Source organism: Hippocampus guttulatus, chromosome 8, assembly GCF_054856545.1.
Source record: "Hippocampus guttulatus isolate MCC_2025c chromosome 8, RoL_Hgut_1.0, whole genome shotgun sequence".
Taxonomy (NCBI): domain Eukaryota; kingdom Metazoa; phylum Chordata; class Actinopteri; order Syngnathiformes; family Syngnathidae; genus Hippocampus; species Hippocampus guttulatus.
In genome coordinates, this window is record NC_141268.1 from 11,638,341 (window position 1) to 11,661,521 (window position 23,181).

Here is a 23,181-nt window from a genome sequence, read left to right on the forward strand (position 1 = left end):
ATAATCATTCATCCAATAGGAACGGTCAACAGAACAGTATAAAGATTCACACAATGGCTACAACAGGTGCAAACCACACCGAGTAAAATCCACGCTAAACAGTTAGCACGACCAAAGATAGACAGCTATGCTAAGGTTTGTTAAGGTTTGCTTTCTTTTATTATTTTCATGTTGTTTATTTGCTAATTTTCAAGGTTTAGTTGTGGAACTCGCAATGGAGTAAATGCTCTTCTCTTCTGATTTGATCTTGGTTTGGTATTGTAACTCACACAAGGGACTACAGGTGTTTATGGGTGAACCTGGAAAATAAACCAGCATCGGGGTCATTTGTGTAGTATGGCAAACAAGCCATTTGAGCTGTCCCAGGAAATACTGTACACTTAAAAGTCGCCATCTGCCGGCCAAATACTAAACCTACATAGTTTTCGTACTCGTGTAGTAAAACGGAACTTTAATTATATGGCGTATACATTACGCCATATCTTATTATAACATGTTTGACGCGGAGGTATTGAATATAACACGGGTATTGGGCCCTAAATGTCGGCGATTTTCGATTCAAGGCTGTTGCGTGCGCTCATACTCCATTTCCCATGAGCCTCTTCCGCCACTGCACAACACTATGACGTATTTACCAAGCGACGCCGTCGGCGAATGGTAACTGCAATAGTAGACATGTTTCAACGTTAAAAACAACATCCATATATTTTTTACACGCCAGCGGATTGGCTAGTAGTGTTATCAAACCATTGAAAATGTTATTTAAGCTTTTTTGGAAGTGACTTTGTGAGTTTCATGTCAGCGGTCTCTTGTCGATAACAAACGTGTTGTCGATCAGGATCTAAATCGATGTACGGACAAAATGACTCTCCCGGCTTTGCACAACACCGGCGTGCTTTACAGAAGAATTTTGTCACAATTCCCACAGGATATCAGTTTAGCTTTCGCCTATGGATCTGGTGTTTTTAAACAGCAAGGAACCAGCCAAGGTCAAATGGAGGTAACAAGTGACAACTGTACACAGATTGTAAACAGAGCAAGGTGGTCCAAGTATGTAGGCCTATCTGTTTTTCTAGCTCACTTATTATCTACAGTAAAATCTATTATTTTGAGTCCAGAACAAAGTACAGTATATGGATTGTTGTGGTCGGAAAGACAGAAAAGTATTCAGCAAAGTACAAAAAGATGCAAAAGTAAAAGCTGTGGAAACAAAGGAAAGGCAGAAAATAAAGCAGGAGGGAAAGCAAGAAAAGAAGCGAAAAGCAGCTAACGAAGACGGGCAGAAAAGCAACTTGAAGGGGAATGGATCAATACAGGCATGAATTAAAAAACAGGTGTGAAGGAAGGAAGGATGTAAGGATGAATGAAAACAGGATCTGAGGGAAGAAGGTCAAGCACGTTCAGATACCAGGATAAAATCAGACAGGAAGGGAAGAGTGAAAGCAAGGCCAAAGAAATTTAAGAGCAAGAAAATAAGTTATTTTATTGAAGGAATGAGTGAAGATGCAACAATAAAAAGTAAAGCTAAATGAAGAAAGGAAATCAGGGAGCAAAGGTGCCAGGAACATTTGTAAATGTTATCAAAATTAAATCTTTTTCAAGTTCATACCTACAGTACTTCTGGCCCACTCTTTACATGAAAAATAGCTGATTGGTGTCGTGGTATACATGACATAGAAATTGGTAAAAGAACAAAAAACTTTATGCCTCTTTATCCAGTAAACTGTGTATACTAGATATTATGCTTGTGCAGTTTGCTTCAATAAAAACCTGTTATTCTGTCAATATTTTTACATGCAGAAAAACATGCTGGACTTTGTGTTTGCGGTGGATGATCCAGTCACTTGGCACACCATGAATTTATTGCAGAACCGTAAACATTACTCCATCCTTAAACTACTTGGGCCTGTCATGATCAGCTCCATACAGAGTGACCACGGTGCTGCTATGTACTACAACACGCTAGTTCCCATGGATGGGAGGGTAAAAATATCAAGAAGCTCACTTTAAGTAATTTTGAGTAAATACAAACATAACTGTGATTCTTCATTCTAGATTATCAAATATGGTGTGATAAGCACTGAGTGTCTCATTGATGATCTCATGCACTGGAAAACCATGTATGCTGCAGGACGGCTTCACAAACCGGTCAGTAATTTATTTGTCACTTAATCTTATTTAATCTTTACGTACTGGAGACATGTTAAATTATTGCCCATTTCTGTGGACAGAAACTTTATTTAGGTAGAAGTGTTTGGGCCTTAATGAACAGGGAGGAAGTAGAGCCATAGAAAACTGAATATAGTCAGAAATGAAGTTGTAGTTGCAATATGACAAAATTCCCATTATTTTTACATGATTTAAGTCATACTGTTGCGACAATTAGGAAGAAAATTGTAATTTTACACGTTCATGTTGTTGCTAGTACGAGACTTTATAGCTGATGTCAAAGTCAAGGCTCGGGGGCCAGATCTGGCCCGTGACATCATTTTACGTGGCCCGCGAAAGCAAATCAAGCATGTCAACTTCCATGATGCTTGCTAAAGTCTGAACCAAAATTTCAAATTGTCACATCTAATCCATAACAACAATATTTGAACAAGGCATTATTCTTGACTTCTGATTTCAAAACAAGTTATCCATCAATTTGTTGTTCGCTGTGTATGTAATTTGTGGAGGTGTTTAAACATTTATGTGGTTTTACAAAATTCACAGTCATAATGGCTTTAAAAAATATGCGTGGAAGTCAGTACAAGAAAAAAGGTGTAATGTTTTGAGAATAAAGTTTGACGATTACGACACTAGACAAAAGATTGTTTTTTTGTTTTCCTAGCCAAGTTGTTGTATCATTAAAATAAATCATACTTTTATGAGAGAAGAAGCAGTGTAATACAATTTTTTAAAAATAGTATTACCATACAACAAAGCACAATTTTGGTATACATTATAAAAGAGACTCAAGTCGTGCTCTTACATTTAATCATGAAGCATGAACTTTTAAATGAAAACATTGAAATTAATTATACGCAATTAAAGAAAAAGTCAATACTACGGGAATAAAGCCAAAACAGTTAACACGATACACAAATAAGGTAATTTTTGAGAGATAAGGTCCAAAAATCACAGATTGCAATGTAACAATAAGAAATTATAAATTATATGGAAATGTAATTTTACGAGACCTTACTCTGAACATTACATTTGTAAACCTTTTTTCTCATGACTTTTGTAAAGATTGTACCTTTTTGGGGCAGTATTACATCCAGAAGAAACTTTGTCATTGTCATTTAAATTTTTATTTAATTCTCTGTCGCCTTCATGCTGTCTGTATTTTTCATCTTGCATTTTCCCCCAAATAAATGCACTGCTTGTTGTGTGTGCACACATGCGTCTCCGCTCCTCTGTAGGTGAAGTTACTGGGGCAGGCTGACAATGGGAAGCTGCGTGCCGCTCTCGTGGCCAACCTCAAGAGCGCTGTAACGGCTTCATTCCTTATGCTACCCGAGAGTTTTAGTGAGGAAGAGCTTTTCCTGCAGATAGCTGGCCTGTCTTATGCCGGTATGTTCCCAGTAATTCTCTCTATGTAGTCCAGAGTACTAGAGTACACTAAAGCTACTAAACTGGACAGTCGCAAACAAACAATATGAAAAGTCAGCGTCTCACACCTGCCCGCCTGCCAATTGACACTTGCGCACTTACCAACTCGCTGCAATGCAATAACTGTGACATCTGGCCTTCTTATTGGGAAAGAGCTTTTTGAGGCTGCTCTGTATTAATTTTATTGAACCAAAAACAACATGGTATGATTGTCAAGGAAACGGTTGGTTTTATTGAGAGGCTGTGGGCAATGATCACTCATGAGCATTCATGCATTTCGGCTGCAGAGGCTCTCCATGCTTCACTTTTCAGCCAAAGATACGTGTAAAATTTTAAATGTGCGACCCGTCAAGGCAAATATTTGGTGTGTTCCTTTCAAGGTGATTTCAGGATGGTGATCGGAGAGGATAAATCCAAGGTGGCCAACATTGTGAATGACAATATTGAGCACTTCCGGATTCTCTATAGCAACATCTTACGGGACTGCCCGCAGGTGGTCTACAAGCCCCAACAAGGAAAATTGGAGGTATTGTGCTCAGATAAATGCTATTTGCATCAGTGTCTGTTTGGTGTATGTGACCATTAATTAATTATGCGATTCATATTGTACTCAGCTGGCACCCTGTGTTGCAGTAAGATCCACTTCCCTTTCTAGAATTAAAAAAAAACATGTTCGTTTCTGTGTGCCCTGCGATTGGCTGGCGACCGGTTCAGGGTGTCCCCCGCCTACTGCCCGAAGACAGCTGGGATAGGCTCCAGCACCCCCCGCGACCCTAGTGAGGATCAAGCGGTGCGGAAAATGAATGAATGAATGAATGTGAGCAACTGTGATGTCATTTTCCATTGACAGAAAGTGGCAAAATGGCCGCCCCCATGAGATGCCTACAAAAGGGTGTGCTTTGCTGCTCAACTCATATTCCACAAGCGCAATAATAATCAGAATGCCTTGTTTAGACTAGTGGAGGATTATTTACATATTACTGTAAATCATGTTTTTTTCTTTTGGTTCACTTCCCCTTTAAATTTTCAAGTTGAGAGCATGATCTGAATTATGGCTTAATTTCAACATATGGCTCATATTTTACTGGGCCAACACTTTCTTTTGTTGCAGTAAGTGCAGTTTCTTGTTATATGGTAATCACCCCCACCCCCCACCCCCCACCCCCACACGGCACTAGGAAGACAACCCCTTTCAAATAAGTTGTGGTTCACATAAAGTCTTCATGCAGGTTGACAAAAGCCCAGAGGGCCAGTTCATCCAGCTGATGGCGTTGCCTCGCACCCTGCAGCAGAGGATCACCAAGCTGGTGGACCCTCCCGGGAAGAACAGGGATGTGGAAGAGATCCTCCTGCAGATGGCTCAGGACCCCGACTGTGGAACAGTTGTGCAGCAGGGTAACAAATGCTACTTCTATGGGACATACTACGGTAATTGGGGCAAAATGACTTTTTATTGGCTTGTATAGAAATAATTGGGTCTGTAGCGTGCCTGCCCACCTATCACGACATTGAGTGAGAGGTGCTGCTGAAAATGAGTCAAGTTCAGCAAAGCAAAAATTCTGTCCGATGCAAACACAGAGAGTATGGTTCCCGTGAAAACCTGGGCGGAGCTATATTTTGTGATGAAGCGAGTGGCTCATCAGGATTGCCAATTTAGCATCTTTTCTGCTGGCCACATAAAAAGTAAAAGAAAAAACTAATGAGCAACAAAACTGGCAATTTATTTTTAGCTTTTATTTGAGACTTCTGAAGACTCTAAGACACGGGAGAAGTTCACCCTTCTGTCCAGACTGCAAATGAATGAGGCTGCATGAAGGCCCTACTGGCAAATTTAACTATGTACTTTTGTTATATACTGTATGTTCATCAGGCATCTCTTCTATTGTGAAATCATCCAGTATCACACAAAGTATCAAAGGCATCGCAACAGCAGGTAAGCATCTCTTTCTTGTGTGTTGCTCGACATGTGCAGATATTTTTTTTAATAATCCTGTTTAATGTAGAGTACAATTCTATTTGGTCTGTCACTTGCTCACAGGCATGTGGAAGACAGTGTCCTACAGCTCGAAGAAACTATTAAAGATGTGGAAGGGCTGGAGGAGGAAACCATCTGTTTCGCAGACCTCCTGAACCACGTTCCTTGGAATCTGTCAAACTTCTTCTTGGTTTAAAACATGAACTGAGACTAGAACATTCAATTACACTCTTCTCTAATTAACTCTACGAGTAGGAAACATATTGAGACTCTAAGGTGAGAAACACAATAATCAGGAAATAAACTTGCCGTGAAACCAGTCCTCAAATAGTGGGGGCATGCCCACTTGTGGTGTGCGTGACCCCAGGGAACATGGTTCCCCCCTTCACCGTATTAGAATAAAGTATAATTGCACATCCACTGCAATATGTGACAGTGATGCTCTCACGTTTTTTTCCAGGCAAATTGATGGTCTTCAAATATTCTTTTAATACTAAAACAACAATGTTAACATACAGTAGGTTTTTTTGGGTAGTACATTGATCTATGTTTATTTTTCTTTTATGTTTTCCTCGATGTCATAAAAGATACAACGTTATGCAGCGTTGGACATAGAACAATTTGATAGATTATACTATTTATAGTTGTGGGGGAGTCGGGAGGGGCATGTAACAGAAAATAATGAAACCCACTGCCTTAAACCGATTTCTCCACTGACACATTATGTCTAAATATTTAAAAGAAAAAACCTCAGAGGAGATGCCAAATCTCACAAACGATCACAATATCAAATAATAAAACATTTGCTCGATCATTGCGTCATGTTTTTCTTAAATAAAAACAGGGCCCTTAATTATAAATAGCCCAGGTTTAGAATTCTGTATGAAGCCATCTTGTTGTATTTTCCCACTATTAAATCTTCCTAGTCCTGTTACATCTTTTCATTTTCAGCTATTATCCGGTTTATGGTCACCTCAAATAAAACCATACTGCATTTTATTTTCAAACTTGCGAGCAAAAGCAAACTACAGTATTTGTTCCAGAAGTCAATATTTAATGTGACATGCCATACCTTTGCAGGAACGATGCATTTGACTGCAAATATTTGGGTAAAAGGCTAAACATGATATGCTCTGCATTTTATACACTGCTAAGAAATCGAAATCAGTATCCAGTTTGGTAGTCTCGTTTAAAAATTACAGTAGCAGCGGTGACGCCTTCAGAGGATGTGACGTAAAAATCTACATAATTTATGATGATATCATGCCTTCTCCGGCTCCGCCAATCAGCGTGCGTTACTTCCACCACCTGCTAGCAACTGAATTCCATCATTCCAAGCATTCCAGCCTCCTCCTTCCTCCTCCTCCTCCTTTTTTTTCTCGTTTACAACCAAGTTGGTCCCGACAGCTCAGCTACTAGTATTGTCCTCCCTCCCACGGAGCCGTTTAGCTGCGGATTAAGCTTCGTATCTCTCCGGAATATACACTTTTCCTCCCTGACGGTTTGTTGCCCTCTGCTTGGACGTTGTACTCCTGGAAGATACCAAAGTGGCGCATAAAGGAGGTATGTGTTCCTCAACGTAAACTTGGCACATTGTTCCGTGGGGCTTTGGATTCAAACATGTTAAAATGTTGGAAAATTTGTATCATATTTTGATAGAGAAATAATGATGGAGGATACGGCCAATTACGTTATTTTTAATTTTTGATTGGTAATGGTAGTGGCCAAACGTTGCCAAACAGTGGACATAGCAAGTGTTGTACCTTATTTGTCATCAAATGACAAAGATCCCGTCATTGGTAATAAACGTCAGAAAATCGTGGGATAGGAATGCAAGTAGGCTCCGTAGAAATGCGGACGCACTTGTTGTATTGCCGCTTTCATTATCAGCTTCCAAGCGTGACAAAAGTTAAGTAAACTTATACTGTACTTGTAATTTCTTTTTCATTGTGAGAAATAATGAGGAGGGAGACATTTGAAGAATGCGGTCAGAATGGTCTTATAATACTTTTTTTCCATCCACGAATACATTGCATAGCCTTGCAGGACAGACGGCTCCACATTGAAGGACAAAATGCTTGAACAAGATATACTAGGGAAAAAAACCCCTTAAAACCAGGTCGGACCTATTAAATTCGACCTGAATTCAATAAACGGGTGGTGAGATCCAATGCAAGCGGTGTGATATTACAAAGATGATGTTAAAATTTGGATTGACTGTCTGAATACAATACATGTACATATATCTACGAATTAATTATTTTAGCTGAAGTTTGGTCAAACTCTCAGAGGTGTTCCTAATATTTTGTTACTTTGTCCAGGCCATAAGAGGGAAATAGAAACAGTTCTCAGAATGAGGATTTCTTTCAAAGTATTCATCTAACATCCATTGTATATACTACTTATACTCATTCAGGTGACACGAGGGCAAGAATTTATCCCTGCTGATTTTGGGCGAGAGGCAGAGTACACCCTGGAATGGTCACCAGCTAATGGCAGGGCACATAAACTGTAGACAAACAAGCATTTACACTCATATTCACACTTTTGAACTGTTTAAAGTCTTCAGCGAACTGAACATGTATGTTTTTGGAATGTGGGAGGAAGCTGGAATTCCCAGAGAAAACCCACTCATGGTGGATAACATTCAGATGCCACACAGGAAGGCCAGAGCTGCAATTCAAACCATAAACCTCAAAACTGTGAGGCAGATGTACTATTCATTTGTCAACAGTGCTGCTCCCAATAAAGATATTTTGCATATACCTCACTGTCAATCAACATTTGAGCATGATTATCTGTAACAATTTTATAGTTTGTTTTAGAACAAGCTGTAGATTCCCCACCCCAAAACCAAACCCAAAAGATAATGACAAAGCCAACATTGTAGCATGCACTCACACAGTTAAAAAAAAATAAACTCAAACATTAATGGAATTGTGTGTTTGTAGTCATTGCCCACAGGGACTCTGAATCACCCACTTGAATATTTTGTTTGCAAACGTAAACTCATTTTTCTGTCCTACAGGTTACCCAGCATGGAGACGCCACTGGATGTTCTGTCAAGAGCAGCGTCATTTGTTCATGCTAATGAAGAAGAGCGTGAGTGTTTTTTTTGTTATTGTCACCCACCCTACCCCCGTTTAAATACCAATTTTTGTGATCTTTTTTTTTTTTTTTACAACTCGGCTTGCAAAAATCACATGACAAAACTCAGAAAACAGGTGAGCTGTGTTTGCTCATTACCTGAGCCATGAGCAACTGTGATGTCATTTTTCAGTCGACAACAAGTGGCAAAATGGCTGCCCACTGAGACAGATAAAAATGGGTGGATTTTGTATATACTCTACGGATTTTTTAACAACTCAGCTTGCAAAGACCACATGACAAAACTCAGAAAGTAGGTGAGCTGTGTTTGGTCATTACCTAAGCCATGAGTAACTGTGATGTCATTTTTCAGTCGACAGCAAGTGACAAAATGCCCCCCCCCCCAACCCTCCCAGGCGGGGAAAAAACGGTGGATTTTGCTGCTTAATTCATATTCCACAAATACAATGTTAGTCAGAATGCCGTGTTTAGACCAGTGGGGTCACATAGAACCTATTGTAAGGAAAACGTTTGACTTGACTTCCCCTTTAATGATTCACCTGTCACTAGATGTCACAGTTATAGATGAACAAAGAAAGATAACATTATTTATAGTTAATATATAATTTTTGAAACAATTAAGTAAAAGTGGATGATTGTTCTTGGCACACCTGAGCTCTCATAGTGCACTCATTGGGAATTACTGCGCCATAAAACATAAATTCATGACACTGAACACAATAAACATTCATTATACTGTACAAAAAGAGAAAGCACATTGCCAAAAATTTGCGTGCCTGCTATTTTACTTAAGACAAAAATGTACGTAGGACGCACAGTATGCGAAAAAGTGTTTCATGTGATTAGGGCTGTGTTGTGTATCACCAAGGTGCAACGTTCCCCTCTGCTGTAATCCTCAACGCTGCTTTGTGACATAACACAATAGTTGTCTTTGTCCATTTGCTCGTGGCAGTAAAATGAGTGATAACCGCACTCAACTGCCACCAATGCTGCCATTCAACCAGTTGCTTGCCAACACTGGTAGAGTCTAGTTACATCTGGCACGTTTTCTTCACGTCCGTCTTTCCCGACTGCCTTTTCCTTGCCATTGAGCATCACCAAGATTTTTGGTGTTGCTCAATTTAAAATTCCTCCGGAGATTAAGGAAGAAATGGCCAAAATCCTTCTCAACTGGCCTCTCTGCTGCTGGATGGACCAGTGGGTTAACAGAAGTCAACCGTCAGAATTCAGAGAATTGGGCTTATTTAGAACAAAATCAGCTTCCATTAGCTCTGCTGAGGGGAAATGATCATTTTCGCAGCAGCGATATGGGCACACATTCACGAAGAGTGACTGTCAACCGTAGTCAGATTGAAGACTATGGAATACAGTACTGTACATGATCAATAGTAAATAGATGATAGAAAAGCAATGAGAAAAGGCAGTGGGCTTGTACAGTATGTGACAAGGATACGTAGATCAGCAATCTTATGCATACAGTCTAGGGGTCATTAAGGTTAGTGACACTGACCACTCGTTCGTGCTAGAACTTAGCCCACCTGTCATGCCTAGACCAGTTTAATTAAGAACAACTTTGTGAGCGGGATCGAGTGGCTTCCTGCGAGGCGGGCAGGCGGTGACTAGAAGAAAGTTCAAGGAAGAAAGCTGAGTGAAAACAGACTGCCATTCTTTGAGAACAAGGAAATAGTATTAGTTCAGGTTTTTATATCTAGAAAGAAAAATGCAATTCATCAATGTAGTGACTCAGTTTATTGTTTACTCTTTTACGGTACTTCTTTGAGCATTTACCTGCATACACAAAACAAAAGTTACAGTTAGACCAGTATGGTTAATCCAGTTCAGCCTAAAAACTGTTGGGTTAAAAAAAATAACCCATTTTGGGTCAAAAAGGGACCGACCCACTAGTCGGGTCGTTTTGAGACAACTTTCTGTGTCATTTTGTCCAAAATAAATATTTTGTAGAAAACAAAACAGTGTTTAATTCATTTTGTCCAAAATAAGTATTTTGTAGAAAACAAAACAGTGTCTAATATTCTATGTGCAACAGAAAGTTTGGTCAAAATGACATCTTTCTCTTAGTGACCCAAATTAATTGCATACTCATTCAAAACCACATGGATTAAAACAAAATAAATAAAAAACGATCAACAAAGAAGTATTAACAGAATATTTGGCTGTGAGTGGGCAGTGACAAAATCTGGGCAATTAATTAAAGACGCATGATATACATTTCTGTATGCTTTTATAAAGTACAATAACATGTGGGTGTAATTTAATTTATTAATTTTTGTAATTTTTATTCTGGTGAGGGGAGGCTGGAACGGATTAATGGCATTTCCATTTATTTCGATGGGGAAAAATAATCTAAAATGCTCGTGTTTTAAATTACTCGTGTCGTCACAGAAATTAAACTCGTATCTCAAGGCACCACTGTATTTTTTCCTTTTTGAAGAAAATAGCTAATTTAAAGGCTTTTGGGCCTTTGAAATATTCTGTGAATAATACCCGAACCTTCACGATGAAATTCAGGCCTAGGGTAGACAATTTGGGCCTTTTTGTGTCCAAGCAACTTGGAATGTCTCAAGCAAAAATGCTCACTTGTGTAGTGGCAGCCTGGGAATGTTCAGATGCAGCTTGTCTCGCATGTCAGCAGCTGGTATCCCATCATGCATTGTCCCGCATCAACTGAAAACCAGCTCCTTGCCCCTCCTCCGCCCCCGCTGTGTTTTTGTTTTGTCACATTTAGCTGTGCGGTCCCTTTTGTCTCACGACAATGCGTGCACAATAGTGCAGGAGGAAATAAGCGAGCAACTCAACCATCTTGCTCGGCGACCCAGGCAAGCAGCCGGCCGGCTTAGAGCGCCGACCAGATCGACGGGCCCCGACCAATTTGCTATCACCTGTGACGAGTGTTAGTTACTCTACTCTGGGTGCGCGCCATAGGGAGAGGCCCAAACCTGTCAGGGCCGATGCCGCACGTTACAACATTAATGCTTTGCAAACAGGAGCATTGCCATAATTTTTATTACCACACCCCTGCAGCTGCTGTGTTGTATAACAAAGTGACATGAAATAAAATGTTGGTTCGGGCTGGATTGGCGCCGTATGTGCAAATGTCCATTTTAGCTTTTAGGTCTCTATTTGATTTTATATAAATATATATATATATATATATATATATATATATTGACTGCCTGTTTCAATGCACATTATAAGCGACACGCTCAGTTTCCACTGATGGAACACATGAAACGACCATGCAGTGTAAATCCAGTGTTATTTGCACACGCCTTTTTCCAGTGACCACCAAAAACTGGATGACTCTACAGTAGAATCTCTGTGGTCAAACACAGTCCAAAGTTTCACCAGAGGAAATAATGCAAATACAATTACACTCTTCCCGGGTGAAGCTGTCATCTTCATAAAAACTTTAAAGGAAAGTTTCAAGGTAAATTTTGAGATTTTTTTCCTGCGTGTAAAAAGGAGTTACCCGTTATATGACCAAAACCCCCCCCCCAAAAAACATACTCATTATTAAGTCTGACAAAATTGTCACTTAGACGCAGCGGTCTTGCAAAATAGGCGGGATTTTGCCAACAACTATGTGCATTGCACCTTGCAATCGGGTAATTGGACCAGCGCCAAAGTGGAGTTTGAAGTATAAATTAGCTGTCGGACAAGGCATGAGCGTCAGGTGTTAAACTTCACACAGGTACCATGCCGCCTTTGTTAAGGCTCGGATATTACCTATGAAGGCAGAAAATTAAACTGGCGGAACAACTTGCCCCGCCCCCCCATTCCCCCATCATTCTCTTACCATAACAAGTAAGCACAGCTGAATTTCCATTTCTTCTTTTACGGATATTGACGTCGGATGTCACGTGAGCCATATTGTACTGAGTAGCCAGGACAGGAGTTGTGCGCCACCATAAGGGATTGGTTGAAGCCTGATGTGTGGACAGCAGTTGACTTTTTAGGTTAAATTTTCTAACTTCAGAGGAATTTGAAATTGCAGTTTCGGATTAATTGAGGCATGTTGATACATATTGTTCGAGTTGTAAGAGTGAAAGGATTTTCTTCACTCATTGAGCCATACAAATACACAATGCGACAGCCTGTGACTGCTTGTAAAGTTTGTCAAATAAATTTTAAATTGATTCCACTTCAACTCTTCCAACACACACACACGGTGAGAAAAAGTTACACTTTTCTTGACCAGATTTGTTCACCGTTGACATCCACACAATTCACTCCAGTCTGGACTGTTTATAGAGAGAGTGAGAAACAAAACACAGTGTCTCAGTTCCCCCTTTATTTACCTGGGTTGTTCAAACATTAGCAGATTTGGCCAGCTCTCGCTCGTGGGGTGGGCAGATTTGCAGGAAACGCTCTGTTCGCCTAACTTGTCTTAGTCATGCCCTAAGACAATGACTGGCTGACATCTTTGTTCTAGTATGTAGTAATATTTTAAGCATTTTAAAAGGTTGTCCGTCGAAACTAGTCGGAGCTTGCCGAGGGCGATGCAAAGTGAAATTTGAGATGCAGCACGATGGCACTCGCTCTAAACGTCACGTGGAAGGTTATTGGATAGAAGATGTTTGCGTGTGTGTGTGTGTGTGTGTGTGTGTGTGTGTGTGTGTGTGTGGAGAGAGGGATTTTAGGGTTGGGCTGGGTGTGTTTTGGTGCTTCTTTCTGCCCTCAGGCCAATTGATTCAACCCGTGTAACATGACTCAGTCAGGTTCTAAACAGGCGGACAATAGCGGCTGCATATGGAAGATGTGCAGCAAATATCTGTTGCTCATCTTTCCCGCCTGCCTCGTGAAGGCATTTGTAACAAGTAGTGCTTGATTATAGGCAGCTCGTGACAAATGATTAAACCACAAGGTGGAGGATATTTAGCCAAATGTTTTCGGACATTTTTCCTTGAAAAGGTTATTTGAAAAATGTAGTCTCAGATTTTTGTGATTTGACACGTATTCTTTGGATTCTTTTTTTTTTTTATACTGACAATGCATCAAAGTGATTGCTGTCATCGCTTTAAGATGCTGTGACTACGTAACATAATTCTCCCCACCCCTCCAAAAAAATGCAACATTTTATTATTAATTGGCCACTGTGGTTTGAAGCTCTCACCTCTTCGGCTGTCTGCAGTGGAGAAATCCTGCTACAATCAGCACTGCTTTTATCAGGAGAATAAAGCGTTATTCATTGATAACTAGGTCATCGGCCGTTTACAAAGTCGCAGTCATTGCACTTAAACATTAACTTTGCGTTACATCTTTGACCTTTTTCTTGCATTCCTTTCAGCAGGATAGTAATGCCAATGAGCGGTCTGTAGCACTGGTTGCCTTTTATTCATCAGGCAATTCATTTGGAAATTTGCCGGACAAATGGAGAGAAAAGAGAGCGAAATGACCAAAGACAGTTCCACCAACAACTTTGCGGGTGAATTGAGGAAGTATCAAAGGCATCTTATTTTGATGTTAACTAAACAACACTTGTTCGAAAAAGAAAGGGATCTGAAAATAACATTTTAAATTGTTTTTTTATGGAAATAGTTGGGTTTCTGCAGTGCCTGCCCACTGTAACGTGAAATAAAAGATTTAAAATCTTTTTAGCTGCCTAGCCCTAAAAATGTGTTTAAGTGAGTCACTTTCAGTTTTTTTTCCATTGAATTAGGCGTTGGTAGATTTCTATTCAGTTTGGATGTGGATGGGGAAACAACCCTTGCTCTGGAGAAAGTCTCCAGAACTTTCCAATAACATCACATAAAGTTGCCGGATTTTTTTTTTTTCTTCGAGTAATCTTTTGAAAAATAACCATCAAAGTGATCAGAAATGTTGGTAAATAACTCAGAGAAGCTCCTGATACGAGAAACCTAATGGCGGTGTGCAGTAAACTAAAATGCTATTTATTATAGCAGGCCCCCCCCTCACCCTTGCGTGTTTTCAAATGTTTTTTGCCGTTTGCTCCTTTGTCAGCTCGGTTGTCTTCACAGGTCAGAGGGCAAGGAGAGTTTGAATTGTGTCACTCACATTTAGTCCCTTATTGTCTTATATTCACTCCCGTCCTCACAGACCCTTTCCTTGTGTCATTTCTTCTCTTTCATGGTTGAGTGGGCGCCTGAGGAGCCACAAAGGTGGCGTGTCAGAGGGTCACTGTCACGAGGTTCAATGCAATTGAACTGTGCATTTTGCCAGCTCTCATTCATTTTTTTTTTTTTTTTGCTTATGTCAGCGATTTTTGCATTAAAAAAACAGCTCGTTTTGCTCAGATTTTGCCCCTTGTATTAGCTAGGAAGGTTTTATATTGACAGGTTGTAGAAATATCACAACAGAAATTTTGTGGCGTCCTGATAAGGCCTTCATCGCTTCTCTGTAAATGCCAAGCCGGACCGTCTCATACCAGCTCGGCAGTCTAGGAACGTTCTCTCAGGACTGTGCTGACCACACATACTTGACATTCCTCTCTTTTTGATTGCCCTCTCCATAGTCACTCAGAATGAAATGAAACAGCACTGCCATGTTTCTCACAGAGCTAAATTTGAGCTATTTGCACTTTGAAGGAAAGCATTCCGCTACATAATGCGAAGGCTGACGTAAAATTAGAGTGATTGCCGTTTTTTTAAAATTGCTTTAAATGTACCCCAACCCCTCAAGTTTAAGAGAAGCTTGTTTTTAAAAACAAACAAACTGGTGTATCGTCCACTTAAATTAACACCTCTAAAATAAATGACTGCTTGTTCCCAATAATAAAAAAATTGATATATTGTTGTGAACTCCCACATATTCCCAGTTCGGTATTTATGAATATACATATTTGCAGATTAATATTTTTTTTGCGATTTAGCTAATATTATTCATAAGCATTATAAAGTTGATTTGTTTGTGTTGAATATTTTTTACTATTGAATACATTTTTTATGTAACATAGATTACTGTACTGGTTGTACACAAGATAGAAGCATGGTGTTGATGTATTATGATCCTCTCTGTTTCAAGTGCTTTGCCGTAATCTCGTGACATTTACGGTACACGCAACTACAAATCCCTTTATTTGCAGCAGGGGATCTGTCTGTCCCTGTGGCTCTCAAACATCAAAGGGTTACTGTAACCTAAATTTTCTAGTTCATAAACAGTAGGAAATCTTTTTCACTCTGCACCATTGCTAATTCACTGTTGAAGACTTTCAGAAGCCAAGGTGGGAAAATGACAGTACAGCATCTCCTGTTGTCGTTTTGGTGTGGCAACCTGATATTTCCTCCCTGCTCAACTTTATCGATCCTCCCAACAGCGCATCGACTTTCTGTGTTGGTGTTCTGTTGCACCCGTGTCCCCTTGCGCCCGTATGGATGTCAGTCCGACGTCATGCTCATTAGTTGATGCTGAAAAACCAAAGGGGAAATTTTAAATGTTGCATTCAGCACGCTTTATAATTATGACACCACTTTGTGAAATATTTTCCAATATTAAGGTTCCTTCACAGCTGTCAGCTTGATGGCAAATCCTGACAACTCAACTTGTAGAGTGACATGTTTAAGTCATGATGTCACTCATGATGTTTCTATGTCAATGGTGTGTCTCACTCCGGAGTGACCCCCTCAAAGCTGAATACAGTACTTTCCAAATACACGGTATATCGAGACTCATAATAGTTATGTGCTAAAATTCCATCCATCCATCCATCTTCTACCGCTTATCCGGGGCCGGGTCGCGGGGGCAACAGCTTTAGCAGGGAAGCCCAGACTTCCCTCTCCCTAGCTACTTCTTCCAGCTCTCCCCGGGGGATCCCGAGGCGTTCCCAGGCCAGCTGGGTGACATAGTCACTCCAGCGTGTCCTGGGTCTTCCTCGGGGTCTCCTCCCGGTGGGACATGCCCGGAACACCTCACCAGGGAGGCGTTCAGGAGGCATCCGAATCAGATGCCCAAGCCACCTCATCTGGCTCCTCTCGATGTGGAGGAGAAGCGGCTCGACTCTGAGCCCCTCCCGGATGACCGAGCTTCTCACCTTATCTCTAAGGGAGAGCCCGGACACCCTGCGGAGAAAACTCATTTCGGCCGCTTGTATCCGGGATCTCGTTCTTTCGGTCACGACCCATAGCTCGTGACCATAGATGAGGGTTGGAACGTAGATCGACCGGTAAATTGAGAGCTTCGCCCTTTGGCTCAGCTCCTTCTTCTCCACGACAGACCGATACAACGTCCGCATCACAGCAGACGCTGCACCGATCCGCCTGTCGATCTCTCGCTCCCTCCTGCCCTCACTCGTGAACAAGACCCCAAGATACTTAAGCTCCTCCACTTGGGGCAAGATCTCTCCCCCGACCCGGAGGGGGCACTCCACCCTTTTCCGACTGAGGACCATGGTTTCAGATTTGGAGGTGCTGATTTTCATCCCAACCGCTTCACACTTGGCTGCGAAACGCTCCAGTGAGAGTTGGAGAGCCCCGTTTGAAGGAGCCAACAGCACCACATCATCTGCAAAAAGCAGGGATGCAATACTGAGGCCACCAAAACGGACGCCCTCAACGCTTCGGCTGCACCTAGAAATTCTGTCCATAAAGATTATGAACAGAATCGGCGACAAAGGGCAGCCTTGGCGGAGTCCTACCCTCACTGGAAACGATTCCGACTTACTGCCGGCAATGCGAACCAAACTCTGACATCGGTGGTATAGTGACCGAATAGCCCGTATCAGGGGGTTCGGTACCCCATACCCACGAAGCACCCCCCACAGAACTCCCCGAGGGACACGGTCAAACGCCTTCTCCAAGTCCACAAAACACATGTAGACTGGTTGGGCGAATTCCCACATACCCTCGAGGACCCTGCTAAGGGTGTAGAGCTGGTCCACTGTTCCACGGCCGGGACGAAAACCACACTGCTCCTCCTCAATCTGAGGCTCGACTTCCTGACGGACCCTCCTCTCCAGCACCCCTGAATAGACCTTACCAGGGAGGCTGAGGAGTGTGATCCCTCTGTAGTTGGAACACACCCTCCGGTCCCCCTTTTTAAAAAGAGGGACTTTTTAAATCCGCCAATCCGGAGGCACTCTCCCCGTTGACCACGCGATGTTGCAGAGGCGTGTCAACCAGGACAGCCCCACAACATCCAGAGCCTTGAGGAACTCCGGGCGGATCTCATCCACCCCTGGGGCCCTGCCACCGAGGAGCTTTTTAACCACATCGGTGACTTCAACCACAGAGATAGGAGAGCCCACCTCAGGGTCCTCAGACTCTGCTTCCTCCAAGGAAGACGTGTTGGTGGAGTTGAGGAGGTCTTCGAAGTACTCTGCCCACCGGTTCACAACGTCCCGAGTCGAAGTCAGCAGTGCCCCATCCCCACTGTACACAGTGTTAGTGGTGCACTGCTTCCCCCTCCTGAGACGTCGGATGGTGGACCAGAATTTCCTCGAAGCCGTCCGGAAGTCGGCTTCCATGGCCTCACCGAACTCTTCCCACGCTCGGGTTTTTGCCTCGGCGACCACCGAAGCTGCGTTCCGCTTGGCCAGTCGATACCCGTCAGCTGCCTCTGGGGTCCCACAGGCCATAAAGGCTCGATAGGACTCCTTCTTCAGCTTGACGGCATCCCTTACTGCTGGTGTCCACCAGCGAGTACGAGGGTTGCCGCCACGACAGGCACCAACCACCTTACGGCCACAACTCAGATTGGCCGCCTCAACAATAGAGGCACGGAACATGGTCCACTCGGACTCAATGTCCCCCGTCTCCCCCGGAACATGGGAAAAGCTCTGTCGGAGGTGGGAGTTGAAACTCCTTCTGACAGGGGATTCCGCCAGACGCTCCCAACAAACCCTCACAATACGTTTGGGTCTGCCAGGACGGACCGGCATCTTCCCCCACCATCGGAGCCTACTCACCACCAGGTGGTGATCAGTTGACAGCTCCGCCCCTCTCTTCACCCGAGTGTCCAAAACATGCGGCCGCAAATCCGACGATACAACCACAAGGTCGATCATCGAACTACGGCCCAGGGTGTCCTGGTGCCAAGTGCACATATGGACACCCTTATGTTTGAACAAGGTGTTCGTTATGGACAGTCCGTGACGAGCACAGAAGTCCAATAACAAAACACCACTCGAGTTCTGATCGGGGGGGCCGTTCCTCCCAATCACGCCCCTCCAGGTCTCACTGTCATTGCCCACGTGAGCATTGAAGTCCCCCAGCAGAACAAGGGAGTCCCCAGCAGGAGTACTCTCCAGCACACCCTCCAAGGACTCCAAAAAGGGTGGGTATGCTGAGCTGCCGTTTGGTGCATATGCACAAACAACAGTCAGGACCCGTCCCCCCACCCGAAGGCGGAGGGAAGCAACCCTCTCGTCTACCGGTGTGAACCCCAATGTACAGGCACTGAGCCGGGGGGCAATGAGTATGCCCACACCTGCTCTGCGCCTCTCACCATGAGCAACTCCAGAGTGGAAGAGAGTCCAACCCCCCTCGAGAGAACTAGTACCAGAACCCAGGCTGTGTGTGGAGGCAAGTCCGACTATATCCAGTCGGAAATTCTCTGCCTCACACACCAACTCGGGCTCCTTCCCTGCCAGAGAGGTGACATTCCATGTCCCAAGAGCTAGCTTCTGCAGCCGAGGATCGGACCGCCAGGGTCCCCGCCTTTGGCTGCCGCCCAGCTCGCATTGCACCCGACCCCTTTGACCCCTCCCACGGGTGGTGAGACCATGAGAAGGGGGACCCACGTTGCCTCTTCGGGCTGAGCCCGGCCGGGCCCCATGGGTGTAGGCCCGGCCACCAGGCGCTCGCCAACGAGCCCCACCTCCAGGCCTGGCTCCAGAGGGGGGCCCCGGTGACCCGCGTCCGGGCAAGGGAAACTGAGTGCCATCGATTTTATCTATCATAAGGGGCTTTGTGAGCCATGCTTTGTCTGGTCCCTCACCTAGGACCTGTTTGCCATGGGTGACCCTGCCAGGGGCATAAAGCCCCAGACAACTTAGCTCCTAGGATCATTGGGACACACAAACCCCTCCACCACGGTAAGGTGACGGCTCACGGAGAGGTGTGCTAAAATTGAACTTGAAATTTTTTTCTTCTCATATGATGCCTTTATTTGTGTTTATACCTTCATCTATTTTTCTGTTGCAATTGTCCTCAGATGTGCTAACCACTTGCCCACTGTGCTGTCCCTGAGCCATTTTTCGAAGCAGACTTTTTTTCCCCCACACAAACTAAGCAAATAAATAAATAAATGCTGACGATTGTTTGATTCAACCTGCCGCAGCACGTTAATAAAGCATGAGGATGACTCACTGGTGAGTCTTTGCTGGGCTGACGTCCAGACGCACCCACTCCTTGTAGAGAGATATGCCTGGACCTGAGTCACTTCATGTAGGCCCGTCTTCACCTTGTCCTGAGAGAGAAGGAGGCAGAAAATTAAATGAGAGTCACAGGCCATGACAAAAGTGGTGCAATTTGTGAAAATATCCTTGAAAAATCATAACAAAATCGGGGGGTTTTGTGTGAGCTCACGCACGTCATAAGAGGGAATCACTGAAACATTAACTCCCCAAAGCAATGATTTTGCGTTTTCTTTCACCGGTAATGGAAAAATGGAAATGTGTGATGAAACCCATAGAACCAGAAATGGAATTTACTGCAACATTGGAAATCGGCTGACCTGTAAAATTAATTGAATACCAAGCAGGTGCTAACACACTTTTTTTTTCTTAAGCTACCCTCCCCATTATTCAGAGTTTTTGTGCTCAGGACAAAGTGAAAATACCCCAAATTATGTAAACCACCTTGAGGTGACAGTTTCGGACTGTTCCTGCTTGCTGTGCTTGTTTATTAGACACTTGTCGTGACCACTTCTATCTCTCTTGTATGACAATTCAAAATGTTAAAAAAAGTTGAACTGTTGCCTGTGCAATTTCAATTCTATTGACATGATTCCCTATAGGATGAATTGTTTTGAAATGAGAACAACTTGGAAGTCAACCAGCATCACGGAATGTGGTAGTTTGCAGCTGTAAGGCACTGAAAGAAGGTCTCTGTTCTAACAGAGGCAATGAGAGTGTGTGAAAGTGGACTCCAAGAAGCTAATGCTAATGTTGAGCTCTCTTGATTAGGGAAAGCAATGGGAGGGGGGAGCCGAGAAAGGCTTGTGGCATGTTTGTATGTGTACGAGAACAAAGAGGAAGTGTTAAATGGAGCGTTTATGGGATAGGTTAGAGATGAAATTTGTGTTCGGTGTCAGTTTGCAGGACAGAGGGGAGGAGGATATTAAAGTTGTCGGGGAATAATGATGATGATTAGAACCAGTTTGTAAAATCTCTTTTTTTAAATTTTTCACAAAATTCTGATTTCCCGTATTAACTGAATACTGGAAGTTTTCAAGGCAATTCCTGGTCTGTACAGTATTAATTAACAAAATCACACCCAAAAGTTCAATATTTCTAAGTGTTTTTTCTCGTATTATTTTTCTCACTTTTTAAACGAATATTTATTTGAAATCATGATTTCTGCTTCCTTTGCCCTCTAAAATGATTTCATTTGAAATCATTTTTTTCTGCTCCAAGTGAGCATGTTTTATTGTGGACCCTAGAGGGCAGCAGACATACACATTTAAACGAAAGGTTTGGCTTTGCTGACGTCCATTGAACTTGGTTAGGCATTTAACATCTCATCATCCCTAATTTATGTTCAGAGCTTGTTGAAGGGTTATTACAATAAAATGAAATACATGATGTCATTTGGTTTGGGTTATCAACTATCTTTCTTGGGATTTCTGATCAAACTGTCACTGAATCATTACAAACCCCCTTGTAGTTTAGTGGCGACCATTGTTTGGTTCATTTTGGGATAGTCCCCAAACAACCATAAGCACGAACTTGTCATTGTATTCGCCATATGCGGCCCCCCTACCTCATTATTATTGGATGTGATTAGGGTCCTAAGTATCTCTACTTTTTTTCCACTCCTCTTGCTAAATTTACTACTGGATTACTGCGGTTTGAGACCCCCCCCCCCCCCCCCGTCCCCTCTCTCTCAACACACTCACACACACTCCTCCTTCCTCCTCTCTTGGGATATGTTTGGAGAGGCTGATCTGGCGCATAAAACATCCCTGAGATGTGAGGCCCTCTGGGGATTTAGCAAGCATGCCCAGTGCCTCTTGCGGGACAGGAAACTCATATAGACCCTGTTCCATCACATCAACCATTGGACTTGTAGTTATAGCATGTCAGCGTCACCGTTATTTAAACCCTGAAACTCATTTCGGCTTTGGTCTTCCTGTGTGCCGTTTGCATGTTCTCCGGAGTCTTGATTCCGGCAGTCTAATGTGGAGCTTGCATTTTCTTGTGCTTGTGCGGGTTATTTGAAGATTCCAAATTGGCCATAGGTGTGACTGTGGTTGTGAATGGTTATCTGTGTACATGTGCAAAACGATTGACTGATGACCAGTCCAGGGTCTATCCCACTTCCTGCCCAAAGGAAGCTCGTCTATGCTCCATCTCACCTGCAGCCCAGAGGACAAGTGTTATAGAAAATGGATGGCTGGATATTTAAAATGCAGGTGACTCAGTTGTTATCATGTCAGCCTCACAGTTCTGGTCTTACTTTGTGGAGTTTGCATGTTCTCCCTGTGCTGTACTCAGCCTACCTCCACATCCAAAGAACATACATTTAAGACTAAATTGTTCACGTGTAAATGTGAACGGGTGCTTGGCTACATGTGCCATGCGATTGGCTGTCTATCGCCCCCGTCAAGTCAGATGTGATAAGGTCTGACTCAAAAAAAAAAAAAAAATTAAAAAGGAAAAAAAATAGAATTAGCCCCTCATATAGTGTACCCCAACACTAATTGTTTATTATTCAAAGTTTTCTCCATTTGTTGCCCAGTGAGAGAACGCAGCCTTGTCATGCACTTCCGCATTGGCGTGACGTCACAGAACGAGGCTCCATCCACTTGTGTGTGCTGGAGCTGAGCGGCATTGGAGTCATACTCGACATAGCCTGCGTGTCAGTGCAGTCTACTTACAGCTGGCTGTGAGCAGAACTGGCGCTACTTAGCTGTTATTATCTCACGCGTTTGCAAAGTCTTCCTCCAAACTCATTATTAAGCATTCCTTCTTCTATCACGGTGATTTTTGTTTGATTTCTACGGAGACTAAATTAGTTGGGAGGCTGGGCCTTTTAACTTAGCTGTCTGTCGCCTAAAAAAAGAGCAAGAGCGAGAACTATCAGCGTGACTTATTTTTGTTATTGTCGGTAAGGGGGAGAAAAAGGGGCGATAAATGCTACTGACGAAAATGGATCTGTTGAATTTCCAGTACCTGGACAAGATGAACAACAACATTGGCATACTCTGCTACGAAGGTAAACTTAGAAGGCTTTTTTTTAAAGGGGGGAGGGTGTCGATGGTTTTCTCCTTGTTTTTACAACTTCCAAGCGGTCTTTTATGTACTTTTACACTCGCGCTGTGATCTACGTTGCGCACTGTAGTCGATGGCCGCTTTTCGTAGTAGC

General features: G+C 42.9%; 2 protein-coding genes across 5 annotated transcripts in view; both read left to right on the top strand.

Moving 5' to 3' along the window:
* The first annotated feature begins 608 nt into the window (after positions 1–608).
* Positions 609–6,383, top strand: tamm41 (TAM41 mitochondrial translocator assembly and maintenance homolog). 3 transcript variants are annotated; one of them, XM_086118734.1, is made up of 8 exons: positions 610–1,000; positions 1,801–1,983; positions 2,056–2,148; positions 3,408–3,558; positions 3,978–4,123; positions 4,827–4,992; positions 5,468–5,530; positions 5,636–6,383. In XM_086118734.1, the coding sequence occupies exons 1-8, from the start codon at positions 863–865 to the stop codon at positions 5,725–5,727; spliced, it is 1,032 nt and encodes a 343-aa protein (XP_085974860.1). In that variant the 5' UTR covers positions 610–862; the 3' UTR covers positions 5,728–6,383. The 3 variants fall into 3 exon arrangements, with proteins under 3 accessions (XP_085974863.1, XP_085974860.1, XP_085974861.1); XM_086118735.1 differs by having other exon boundaries at positions 908–1,050; XM_086118737.1 differs by lacking the exon at positions 1,801–1,983 and having other exon boundaries at positions 609–1,000.
* A 501-nt stretch (positions 6,384–6,884) lies between these two features.
* vgll4b (vestigial-like family member 4b) overlaps positions 6,885–23,181 on the top strand; it is a 36,315-nt gene continuing 20,018 nt past the window's right edge. The window contains exons 1-2 of one of the 2 annotated variants that reach the window (XM_086117148.1): positions 6,885–7,135; positions 8,601–8,674. In XM_086117148.1, coding sequence (XP_085973274.1) covers positions 8,611–8,674 — 64 coding nt within the window. In that variant the 5' untranslated portion in view covers positions 6,885–7,135; positions 8,601–8,610. Of the gene's footprint in view, positions 7,136–8,600; positions 8,675–22,414; positions 23,032–23,181 lie in introns of those variants that run through there. The other variant, XM_086117147.1, reaches the window with a different exon arrangement.